The 11,688-nt window shown below is 52.5% G+C and overlaps 1 protein-coding gene across 3 annotated transcripts in view; it reads left to right on the top strand.

Annotated features, from left to right (window-relative positions):
- Window positions 1-11,216, top strand: part of LOC307088032 (sorting nexin-14-like) — a 17,693-nt gene extending 6,477 nt beyond the window's left edge. For 2 of the 3 annotated variants that reach the window (XM_079753784.1, XM_079753783.1), the window contains exons 15-29: window positions 1-121; window positions 566-624; window positions 1,195-1,221; window positions 2,369-2,498; window positions 3,064-3,250; window positions 5,338-5,421; window positions 5,792-5,892; window positions 6,374-6,485; window positions 7,258-7,298; window positions 7,614-7,730; window positions 8,236-8,359; window positions 8,797-8,961; window positions 9,043-9,138; window positions 10,660-10,751; window positions 11,090-11,216. The exon at window positions 1-121 is cut by the window's left edge and continues 4 nt beyond it. In XM_079753784.1, coding sequence (XP_079609910.1) covers window positions 1-121; window positions 566-624; window positions 1,195-1,221; window positions 2,369-2,498; window positions 3,064-3,250; window positions 5,338-5,421; window positions 5,792-5,892; window positions 6,374-6,485; window positions 7,258-7,298; window positions 7,614-7,730; window positions 8,236-8,359; window positions 8,797-8,961; window positions 9,043-9,138; window positions 10,660-10,751; window positions 11,090-11,149 — 1,516 coding nt within the window. In that variant the 3' untranslated portion in view covers window positions 11,150-11,216. The remainder of the gene's footprint in view (window positions 122-565; window positions 625-1,194; window positions 1,222-2,368; window positions 2,499-3,063; window positions 3,251-5,337; window positions 5,422-5,791; window positions 5,893-6,373; window positions 6,486-7,257; window positions 7,299-7,613; window positions 7,731-8,235; window positions 8,360-8,796; window positions 8,962-9,042; window positions 9,139-10,659; window positions 10,752-11,089) is intronic. The other variant, XM_079753785.1, reaches the window with a different exon arrangement.
- Window positions 11,217-11,688: the final 472 nt, after the last annotated feature.

The raw sequence follows: 11,688 nt of genomic DNA, 5'->3' as shown, positions 1-11,688 counted from the left end.
GGAGGGCCCGTTCCCGGGCGTGGTGCGGCTGCAGACGCTGCCCTGCCTGTTCCAGGCGTACGAGCACGTCCTGTCCCTGCTGGAGGACGTCTTCACGCCCATATTCTGCCACAGCGACGAGGTAGGTCGATGCTGAGGAACCCTGGGGGGGTCCCACCCTGGGGGGGCCACCCTGGTGTGGATCCCACCCTGGTGTGGATCAGTCCATACCAGCCAGTCTAACCCACAGGGACATCACAGCCGGGATCCCCCGTCCAGGATGGGTCAGCCTCCCAGTTAGACCAGTGGTTCTCAAATGGTGTACCCCTAGGGGCACTTCGGAGTACTGCAGGGATACTAATTTCAAAGAGAAAAAGTAAAAAACGAATTAATCCTTATTAGCATAGTCCATTGTTTCTAAGTCAATTGTGAGTTTTTGCACCCTTTTAATATTCATGTTTAGGTACATACATTATTTATATTTATTTATTTAGTTTTCACTAATAGAAAGCGCTGGAGGACCACTGTTAGAGTGTGGCGTAGTATAGTCTTTTGGGGGCCATATTGTGTGTGTCTGTGTGTTCAGTACTTCAGGTACCTGCTGAAGGGGGCGGAGTCTCCCACCAGGAACTCTAAACTCACCAGGTGTGTTCCCGCCTTTCGTTTCTATCTGCTGTTCCTACCCTCCGTCAAACTTCCTTTTTGATACAGTTTGGAAACTTTATTTTGAAAAGGTGGAGCTTTCCCACACATCTTGGCAAATACTGGAAATTTCCTTTGTAATGTCCAATAATATATATTTTACATCATACACATAGAAAAATACAGTGAGGAGCTCCTTCACTGTATGTTACAGTGAGTAACATGTTACTCCTCCCTGTAACATACAGTGAGTTACATGTTCCTCGTCCCTGTATGTAACAGTGAGTTATATGTTACTCCTCCCTGTATGTTACAGTAAGTTATATGTTCCTCGTCACTCTAACATACAGTGAGCTACATGTTACTCGTCCCTGTAACATACAGTGAGTTATATGTTACTCCTCCCTGTATGTTACAGTGAGTTATATGTTCCTCGTCACTCTAACATACAGTGAGCTTCATGTTACTCCTCCCTGTAACATACAGTGAGCTACATGTTACTCCTCACCGGTGTCATGTAGGCTCATCCCTTTGAAGCCCTAGTTGCTAAACGTGATGTTGGTGTTGTTCCAGGAATAGCTTGAATTTGGACGAGCTGAGGTGAGTCTGAGCACCAGCTTGTTGTTCAGTGCTGCGTGTGGAACGAGCCCCAGTAGCACATGAACAGTAGCCTGCATCCCTTTGCAGTGCTTGGGTTGCGTTCAATAAGCTTTAATAAGTCATGTTAGTGTGGCGTTAGGAGTGTGGGCAGTGCGGCTGGCAGAGCCATCCGTCGCTAGCTGTCTTAGCATGAAGTGGCTAAATGCTATGTTAGCTGTCTGAGCATGAAGTGGCTAAATGCTAGGCTAGCCGTATGAGCATGAAGTGGCTAAATGCTAGGCTAGCCGTATGAGCATGAAGTGGCTAAATGCTAGGCTAGCCGTATGAGCATGAAGTGGCTAAATGCTAGGCTAGCTGTATCTGCATGAAGTGGCTAAATGCTATGCCTAGCTGTCTGAGCATGAAGTGGCTAAATGCTAGGCTAGCCGTATGAGCATGAAGTGGCTAAATGCTAGATTAGCTGTATGAGAATGAAGTGTCTAAATGCTAGGCTAGCTGTATCTGCATGAAGTGGCTAAATGCTATGTTAGCTGTCTGAGCATGAAGTGTCTAAATGCTAGGCAAGCTGTATGAGCATGAAGTGTCTAAATGCTAGGCTAGCTGTATGAGCATGAAGTGGCTAAATGCTATGTTAGCTGTCTGAGCATGAAGTGGCTAAATGCTAGGCTAGCCGTATGAGCATGAAGTGGCTAAATGCTAGGCAAGCTGTATGAGCATGAAGTGTCTAAATGCTAGGCTAGCTGTATCTGCATGAAGTGACTAAATGCTAGGCTAGCTGTATGAGCATGAAGTGGCTAAATGCTAGGCTAGCTGTATGAGCATGAAGTGGCTAAATGCTAGGCTAGCTGTATGAGCATGAAGTGGCTAAATGCTAGGCTAGCTGTATGAGCATGAAGTGGCTAAATGCTAGGCTAGCTGTATGAGCATGAAGTGGCTAAATGCTAGGCTAGCTGTATGAGCATGAAGTGGCTAAATGCTAGGCTAGCTGTATGAGCATGAAGTGGCTAAATGCTAGGCTAGCTGTATGAGCATGAAGTGGCTAAATGCTAGGCTAGCTGTATGAGCATGAAGTGGCTAAATGCTAGGCTAGCTGTATGAGCATGAGGTGGTTAAAAGCATTAATGCGTCTGTGTGCGTGTGCGTGCAGGAACGCGTCGAAGCGCGGTGAGGCGTTTGGGATCAGCCGCATCGGGAGTAAGATCCGGGGGGTCTTCAAGAACACGACCATGGAGGGTTCCATGCTGCCTGAGGGCGCCGTCACCGACCCCGACGAGGCCGTGAGTGGGCGCACATCAAGACCACGCCCACGCGCAGACCACGCCCAGACCACACCCACACCCAGACCACGCCCACATCCACACCCAGACCACGCCCACATCCACACCCAGACCACATACACACCCAGACCAGGCCCACATCCACTTGGTTCCTCTGGTTCCTTAGGGTTCCTCTGGGTTCCTCTGGTTCCTGAGGGTTCCTCTGGGTTCCTGAGGGTTCCTCTGGGTTCCTCTGGTTCCTCTGGGTTCCTCTGGTTTCTGAGGGTTCCTCTGGGTTCCTCTGGTTCCTGAGGGTTCCTCTGGGTTCCTCTGGTTCCTGAGGGTTCCTCTGGGTTCCTCTGGTTCCTGAGGGTTCCTCTGGGTTCCTCTGGTTCCTCTGGGTTCCTCTGGGTTCCTCTGGGTTCCTCTGGTTCCTGAGGCTTCCTCTGGGTTCCTCTGGTTCCTCTGGTTCCTCTGGTTCCTCTGGGTTCCTCTGGTTCCTCTGGGTTCCAGGCGATGGTCTGATCACCTGAGGCCCCGGTGGTGGTGCTGTGTTCTTTATGAGTAAAGGCTGTGGGTGGGGCAGGTGGAGGAGGCCACGGTGGTGATGGAGGACGACGGGCCGGCGGAGGTGGCGAGCTCGGCGGGGTGCCTGAGGAACCTGTCGGCGTGGGGCATCAGCATCCCCTACGTGGATCTCCATGACGACGAGGCCAAGAGGGAGCGCGTCCCCGTGTTCTGCATCGACGTGGAGCGCCACGACCGCAAGGAGGGTGGGGGGCACTCACACGCCCACTTTACACTCACCCTCTCACGCCCACTTTACACTCACCCTCTCACACGCCCACTTTACACTCACCCTCTCACACGCCCACTTTACACTCACCCTCTCACACGCCCACTTTACACTCACCCTCTCACACCCACTTTACACTCACCCTCTCACACGCCCACTTTACACTCACCCTCTCACATGCCCACTTTACACTCACCCTCTCACACGCCCACTTTACACTCACCCTCTCACGCCCACTTTACACTCACCCTCTCACACGCCCACTTTACACTCACCCTCTCACACGCCCACTTTACACTCACCCTCTCACACGCCCACTTTACACTCACCCTCTCACACGCCCACTTTACACTCACCCTCTCACACCCACTTTACACTCACCCTCTCACACGCCCACTTTACACTCACCCTCTCACACGCCCACTTTACACTCACCCTCTCACACGCCCACTTTACACTCACCCTCTCACACGCCCACTTTACACTCACTCTCTCACACGCCCACTTTACACTCACCCTCTCACGCCCACTTTACACTCACTCTCTCACACGCCCACTTTACACTCACTCTCTCACACGCCCACTTTACACTCACCCTCTCACACGCCCACTTTACACTCACTCTCTCACACGCCCACTTTACACTCACTCTCTCACACGCCCACTTTACACTCACCCTCTCACACGCCCACTTTACACTCACCCTCTCACACGCCCACTTTACACTCACCCTCTCACACGCCCACTTTACACTCACTCTCTCACACGCCCACTTTACACTCACTCTCTCACACGCCCACTTTACACTCACTCTCTCACACGCCCACTTTACACTCACTCTCTCACACGCCCACTTTACACTCACTCTCTCACACGCTCACTTTACACTCACTCTCTCACACGCTCACTTTACACTCACTCTCTCACTCTCTGTCACTGACGCTTTCACTCTCTCACACGCCCACTTTACACTCACTCTCTCACACGCCCACTTTACACTCACTCTCTCACACGCTCATTTTACACTCACTCTCTCACATGCTCACTTTACACTCACTCGCTCACACGCTCACTTAACACTCACCCTCTCACTCTCTGTCACTGACGCTTTCACTCTCTCACACGCCCACTTTACACTCACTCTCTCACTCGCCTACTTTACACTCAAGCTCTCACTCCCTCTCTCTCTCACACACTCACTTTACTCTCACGCTCACTCTCACCTGCTCACCTATACCCTCACATTTGATCACTCACGCTCTCAACCTCTCACCCTTTCACACACTCACCCTCTCACTCACCCTCACGCACTCTTACACGCTCACTCACTCACGCTCTACCTCACTCCCACCCTCTCACTTGCTCACTCTCCCATTCACTCACTCACCCACTCACTCCTCACCCTCTCAGTCACGGTCTGTATGTTCTGCCTGATGTCTGCTGGCCACCAGGTGGTGCCGTAAACGGGGCTGGGATCACGTATCAAAGCCTGTTGTTAGGCTGGTTTCACACACACTCTGAAGAGAGCGCTTCCAGGCCTGATAGAGTTCAGGCGTGAAACGACCGCATCCTGAGGCCGGAGCTGAGTGAAAAATGTCTAGTCAACACGTCAACCTACCTGACCTTTTGATTGACATGTCTGCCACCAACTAGGCGTAGTCTATATAAGGTCTTTTATAAAGTCTTTGACCTTTGTATGTTTGCACTGAGGATGGTCTGAATGGGACTGAAAACGTTTTGCACGCACTTTGGGTAGCACTTTACACTTTTATGCAATAAAAACTTCTTGTTGCATTGGCTACATTGTGTGCGAGTTCCACTCCTTTTATTGTTGTCAAGAAAGGCAATTCTCTATGGTGTCTTCGAATGTATTTGATAATTTCAGGCATAGATAATTTCACCCCCTATCAGTCCTGCGCTTCTCCTTTCACCTGTCTGTCGTTATTCAGTGGAAACAGGCCCTTGATACGGAAAACTCCAGGAAGGACTCTGTCTGGGTCGACTGAGATGAGATGTGTGATATGTTAAGGAATGATCAGTTGTGTGTATTGTGTGTCTCTCTAGTTGGACATGAGCCTGAGAAGTGGTCCGTGCTGAGAAGATACCTGGAGTTCTATGTTCTAGAGTCCAAACTCACCGAGTTCCACGGTGAGTCACTCCTTCATACGCAACGTTATACACAGTACATGGCTCAAACCCTGAAACAATTACAGTTCAAACGTCTCCCTGCAACTTCATACAGCCAACCCTAACCTCTGTTTCTCTATTGAACCTAACCTCTCTCTCTCTCTCTCTGTACTGAACCCTAACCTCTCTCTCCCTCCCTCTCTCTCTACTGAACCCTAACCTCTCTCTCCCTCCCTCTCTCTCTACTGAACCCTAACCTCCCTCTCCCTCCCTCTCTCTCTACTGAACCCTATCCTCCCTCTCCCTCCCTCTCTCTCTACTGAACCCTACTGAACCCTAACCTCTCCCTCGCTCTCTCTCTACTGAACCCTAACCTCCCTCTCCCTTCCAGGCTCTTTTGCTGACGCTCAGCTTCCCTCCAAGCGGATCATCGGACCCAAGAACTACGAGTTCCTGGTGTCCAAGAAGGACGAGTTTGAGGAGTATCTGCAGGTACCTTGAACGAGGTCAAAGTTCAGCTCAGCCTATGCTTGATACCGTCCCTCTCACTACAAGTCCAGACACAAGGCCAGGCGCCAAACCAATCTGTTGAAGTCTTAGGCAGAGAGCCCCAGGCCAGGTCTGATTGTGGTTGTTACAATGTGGTGATTAGTTTCATCCCCCAGCGTTTTTTTCTAAGAAGTGAGCGTGATAAGGTAACATTTTGTGTGTGTGTGTGATCTTCTGTGTCTGTGTGTGTGTGTGCGTGATCGTCTTTGTGTCGGCATGTGTGTGTGTCTGTGTGTTTGTCTGCGTGTGTGTGTGTGTCTGCATGTGTCTGCTTGTGTGTCTGCCTGCCTGCCTGCCTGGCTGTGTGTGTCTGTTTGTGTGTGTGTGTGCCTGCGTGTGTGTGTGTGTGTGTCTGCGTGTGTGTGTGTGTGTGCGTGTGTGTGTGTGTGTGTGTGCCTGTGTGTGTGTGTGTGTGTGTTCTCAGAGGCTGGTGCAGCACCCGGAGCTCAGCAACAGCCAGCTCCTGGCCGACTTCCTGTCTCCCTACAGCATGGAGTCGCAGTTCCTGGAGCGCATGCTACCGGACGTCAACCTGGGTACACGCCCCCTCCTCCCCCTCAGAGCTAGAGACACGCCCCCTCCATCACCTCAGAGCTAGAGACACGCCCCCTCCATCACCTCAGAGCTAGAGACACGCCCCCTCCATCACCTCAGAGCTAGAGACACGCCCCCTCCATCACCTCAGAGCTAGAGACACGCCCCCTCCACCTCCTCAGAGCTAGAGACACGCCCCCTCCACCTCCTCAGAGCTAGAGACACGCCCCCTCCACCTCCTCAGAGACACGCCCCCTCCACCTCCTCAGAGCTAGAGACATGCCCCCTCCTCCCCCTCAGAGCTAGAGACACGCCCCCTCCTCCCCCTCAGAGCTAGAGACACGCCCCCTCCACCTCCTCAGAGCTAGAGACACGCCCCCTCCTCCCCCTCAGAGCTAGAGACACGCCCCTTCCACCACCTCAGAGCTAGACCCCGCCCCCTCCACCACCTCAGAGCTAGACTCCTCCCCCTCAGAGCTAGACCCCGCCCCCTGCTCCATCTCAGAGCTAGACCCCGCCCCTTCCATCACCTCAGAGCTAGAGACACGCCCCCTCCTTCCCCCTCAGAGCTAGACCCCGCCCCCTCCACCACCTCAGCGCTAGGCTCCGCCCCCTCTAGTACCTCAGCGCTAGACCCCGCCCCCTCCTTCCCCCTCAGAGCTAGAGACACGCCCCCACCATTGTCCCGTTACATAAGACTCTCGTCCCACCGATGGTTTGGACACTGCTTCGTTACACACCCACGGTTTGGTCTAATGTATTTTTCCTCTGCAGGGAAGATCTTCAAGTCAGTCCCTGGGAAGCTCATCAAAGAGGTGACGCATGAACACACGCACACACACACACACACACAGATACGCAAACACCTGCACATATATACACACGCATACCCCAGGTGTAGAGAGGAGCTTCTCCTGTTTAAAACGGCTCACGTCCTAAACCCGTAACACAATGGGCCACGGCCGATCAAGCAGCCTAGCTCTGGGGCCCATTGAGGGGACACTGGTCAAGTCAATGGAAAAGGCAGCGAGTAGCATGAGCAGCTTTAGTGCAGGACTCCATTCCCCAACAAGAGTCCGACCCTTGACCTTTGCCCCCCCCCCCCCCCCCCCCCCCCCCCCATGCTCCAGAGAGGTCAGAACCTGGATCCCTTCCTGCAGTCGTTCTTCAACTCGTGCGAGTCGCCCAAACCGAAACCCAGCCGCCCAGAGCTCACCATCATCAGCCCCACATCGGACAACAAGAAGGTAGGCCCCCGTCCCCTAATACCCTGCTTCACCTCCACGGCCCCCTGGGACCTCCCCAACTCCACCCAAACACACACAGGAGGCCTCGTGTCTCTTGGCGTGTGTGCGAGCTTCTCTGCCTGTGAGGTAAAGGAGCTCGCCACCTGATGGTATCGGAGGAATTTCCGATTGCTGGTTTCGCTTTCAGAACAACTCTACATGAATAAGGACGGAGTGGACCGAGTGGGAGCCAGTGCTGTGGGCAGCACACAGTCACATGGTTCCTGTCTCCTGTCTCCTCAGTGTGTCGGCTGTAGGGTCTCTGGTGTGTAGTCTGGGGGCTCTCTGGTCAGAAGGTTCAGGTCTCCTGTCTCCTCAGTGTGTCGGCTGTAGGGTCTCTGGTGTGTAGTCTGGGGGCTCTCTGGTCAGACGGTTCAGGTCTCCTGTCTCCTCAGTGTGTCGGCTGTAGGGTCTCTGGTGTGTAGTCTGGGGGCTCTCTGGTCAGACGGTTCTCCTGTCTCCTCAGCTCCTCAGCCCGCTGTTCCAGAACAACGCCAACCTGGCGGAGGGCGGCGACCGTCGGCAGAACCAGAACCTCTTCATGGAGATGGTTTCGGTCAGCGGGCTGTACGACCACATGATGCACCTGGGTGAGGCTGAACTGAGCTGCACTGCAAATACAAAAGAACAGAAGACAGGAAGGGGCTATTTCAGAATAATACCTCTATCACAGCAACAATTAAATACACAACACAACCACCGCAATCAAATAGAAACAGAAAAACACAAGTATCTCACCTACAGTAGGCCCCAACCACCCTCCCCTGTGCATTGGAAAGGACTCCATTAGTTAAGTTAAGGTTCGTCTTTGGAGGAAAAAGCTGGCATTGTTACGTTTAAATACTTATGTTCACACATCACGTGTTGGTTTCCCGTTGAAGGATTTCAGTTTCAGTAAGGGTTTGGTGTCGCCGTGATCTCAGCGGAAAGCAATGCATCATAGGAACCCCCCCCCCCCCGCCCCCGGGGTTCCTGCTGAGGGCGGGGCTCGGGGTGCTAAGCCTGTCTCTCTCTCTGTGGCGGGCAGGGCGACAGGTGTTCCGGATGCCCGACTGGCTGCACCACATGTTGAGCGCGGGCCGGATCCTCTTCAAGAAGTCGTTCGAGGCGTACATGGACCAGTACCTCCAGCGCAAGGTGGACCAGCTGCTGCAGGAGCACCGCGTGGTGTCGCTCATCACCCAGCTCAGAGGTGCCCGTCTCCCCCTCACCCACTGGTGCAGCTCTCGCCCCAGGGGTGCCCGTCTCACCCGTCAGCTGTCTGTCTCTCCAGACGCGGTGTTCTGTGAAGGCAGTGAGGAGCGGAGTCCGGAGGAGCGACAGAAACGCGCCAAGCAGACGTTTGAGGAGATGATGAAATATTTACCAGGTCAGAACCCAGAGTGCACCGTCACCTCCTCCGTCACCTCCTCTGACCTAAAACACCATCACCTCCTCCGTCACCTCCTCTGACCTAAAACACCATCACCTCCTCTGACCTAAAACACCATCACCTCCTCCCTAAAACACCCTCCCTAAAACACCATCACCTCCTCCCTAAAACACCCTCCCCACTCATACACCATCAACTACTCTATTATGTCCTCCGTCACCTCCTCCCCACGTTTACACCATCACCTCCTACTTCACCTCCTCTGACCTAAAACACCACCACCTCCTCCATCACCTCCTCTAACCTAAAACCCCATCACCTCCCCTGACCTAAAACACCACCACCTCCACCATCACCTCCCCTGACCTAAAACACCACCACCTCCACCATCACCTCCCCTGACCTAAAACACCACCACCTCCTCCACCCTGGTGGAGCGGCCTGACGTGTCTGATGCCTCTGCTCCACAGGCAGTAGAGGCTCTGCAGTCTGGTTGTTTCTGTGAGGAGCTCGCCCCCCCCCCCCCCCCCCCCCCCCTCCTTCAGAGTGGTGCTGACGTAGCGCCTGTGATGCTGCTCACCTACCAGCCACAGCCTGTGTGCTGGTCTTCAGAGGGTTTATGGTATTATATAATCTAACGCCTCCGGTGGTCAACAACCCCCTCCTGAGAGGCGTAGCCCTGAGCCTAGCTGGTGACTCAGAGCCTGTCTGTCTGTCTGCCTGCCTGCCTGCCTGCCTGCCTGCTCCTGGTTCAGCCCTCATTCCTCAGCCAAACCACACACCGCTCCCAGGAGAGAGTGCATCTGAACAAGCCCTTCTCAAAGACGCGTAAACAGACGCATAAACCCAGGCCCGGATGACCGGGGGCTCGGTTGTCACCCAGGCGCCTCATGCCTTTGACGCGGGGATCGGATTGTTTTCCCTTATTTTACTGCACAAAGAAACGTGGCGTACATCTGGCCTGTCACCCGGCCCTGACAGCAGAGCCGGCCTGCCCAGACTGGTGCAGTGACGCACCGTGTGGGAAGCTGACAGAGGCTGAGATTAACAACGCAGTCAAGAGCCTGGGGGTGGGCAAAACTAAGATTAGCTTGTTGTTGTTGCTCTTTTAATTATTGTGGTAGGGGGGCCTTCTAGGGCTAGTGGTTCTCATGGTACATTACTAGTGCTGTCTAGCATGGATGGTTCTGCTTATGGACGCCATGTGTCTTGCTGCATTGATCTCGCTCCAGGACTGTTCCGGGAAACGATCCTTATCGTCTACCAAGAGGCTGTTTTTAATGAGGCGTATTTCCAAGAAACATGAAGTGATCTGGATCCTGGATGACCCACCCCTGGCCCAGAATGACATAGTTCCTGTTTCTGTTTATTGTTTCCTATATCGAACATTTTCCATACATTGTTCATCAATGTATTATTTCCCCTCCTCCGTCATTTTTGCGATGCAATTTCCTGTTGACTAATGTGTGTTTGTGTTTGTGGGTATGTGTGTGTGTTTGTGTGTTTGTGTGTGTGTAGATGTGGTGGAGAAGTGCATCGGTCAGGAGAATAAGTACGAGGGGATCCGCCTGCTGTTTGACGGCCTGCAGCAACCCCTCCTCAACAAGCAGGTAGCCTGAGAACGACAGCGCAGAGGTGCCCCTGAGCGGGACGCCTCGCCCACACTGCCCCCGGCGCGCCGGCCGTCGCCCTGAGCGGCCGACCCCGCCGTCCGGGTGTGGTGTCGTAAAGCGCTTTGGATGAAAGCGCTCGATAAATCCAATCCATTCACCATTTGCCGCCCATAGCCGAGAGGTTACGGTTTAAGGGTTAGGGTTGGCTTGGATCGTTCTATTTTATACATTTTTGACTGTGTGTGTGTGTGTGTGTGTGTGTGTGTGTGTGTGTGTGTGTGTGTGTGTGTGTGTGTGTGTGTGTGTGTGTGTGTGTGTGTGTGTGTTCTCCTCAGATGTCCTACGTTCTGCTGGACATCGCTGTTCAGGAGCTCTTCCCGGAGCTGGCCAGCTGAGTCGTCAGAGCAGCCCCAACATCCACTGTATATTAACACTCAAATAAACACTTTATTTATTAATGAAGGCTGCCTGTTGTCTGTCTGTAGTAGTACCAGTACTGTGGGGATAATACCAGTACCACACCAGTACTGTGGGGATGTAACCAGTACCACACCAGTACTGTGGGGTAGGGCTGAACGATTTTAAGAAAAAATTGAAATTGCGATTTTTCTGGCAGAGATTGCGGTTTCGATTTCAACCACGATTTATTTTCTTTAAATCAAGTTTCAGTGTAAATTAATTCAAACAATGAATTTCATTAAGATAATGCAAGAATGAAACTGCTGGCAACAGATTTCAGATGCAAGACTGTTTATTAACATATCAGTTATATTAACCAAAAAATTTAAATAAAAAGAGAGCCCTCTTTCTTCAGCAGCATCAAAATAATAGCACTTTTGTAAAATAACGTACGCTTCATAAAAATGATAAATTATAACAACAAAGTGGAGCAAAAAAAGAAGTCTTACCTTAAAAGTAGTGCAAAATGGCTCAA

The sequence above is a fragment of the Pollachius pollachius genome (genome assembly GCF_949987615.1).
Source record: "Pollachius pollachius genome assembly, chromosome: 16".
Classification (NCBI taxonomy): Eukaryota; Metazoa; Chordata; class Actinopteri; order Gadiformes; family Gadidae; genus Pollachius; species Pollachius pollachius.
Note: the sequence above shows the minus strand (reverse complement) of the source record. Positions and strands in the feature narration are given on the sequence as shown.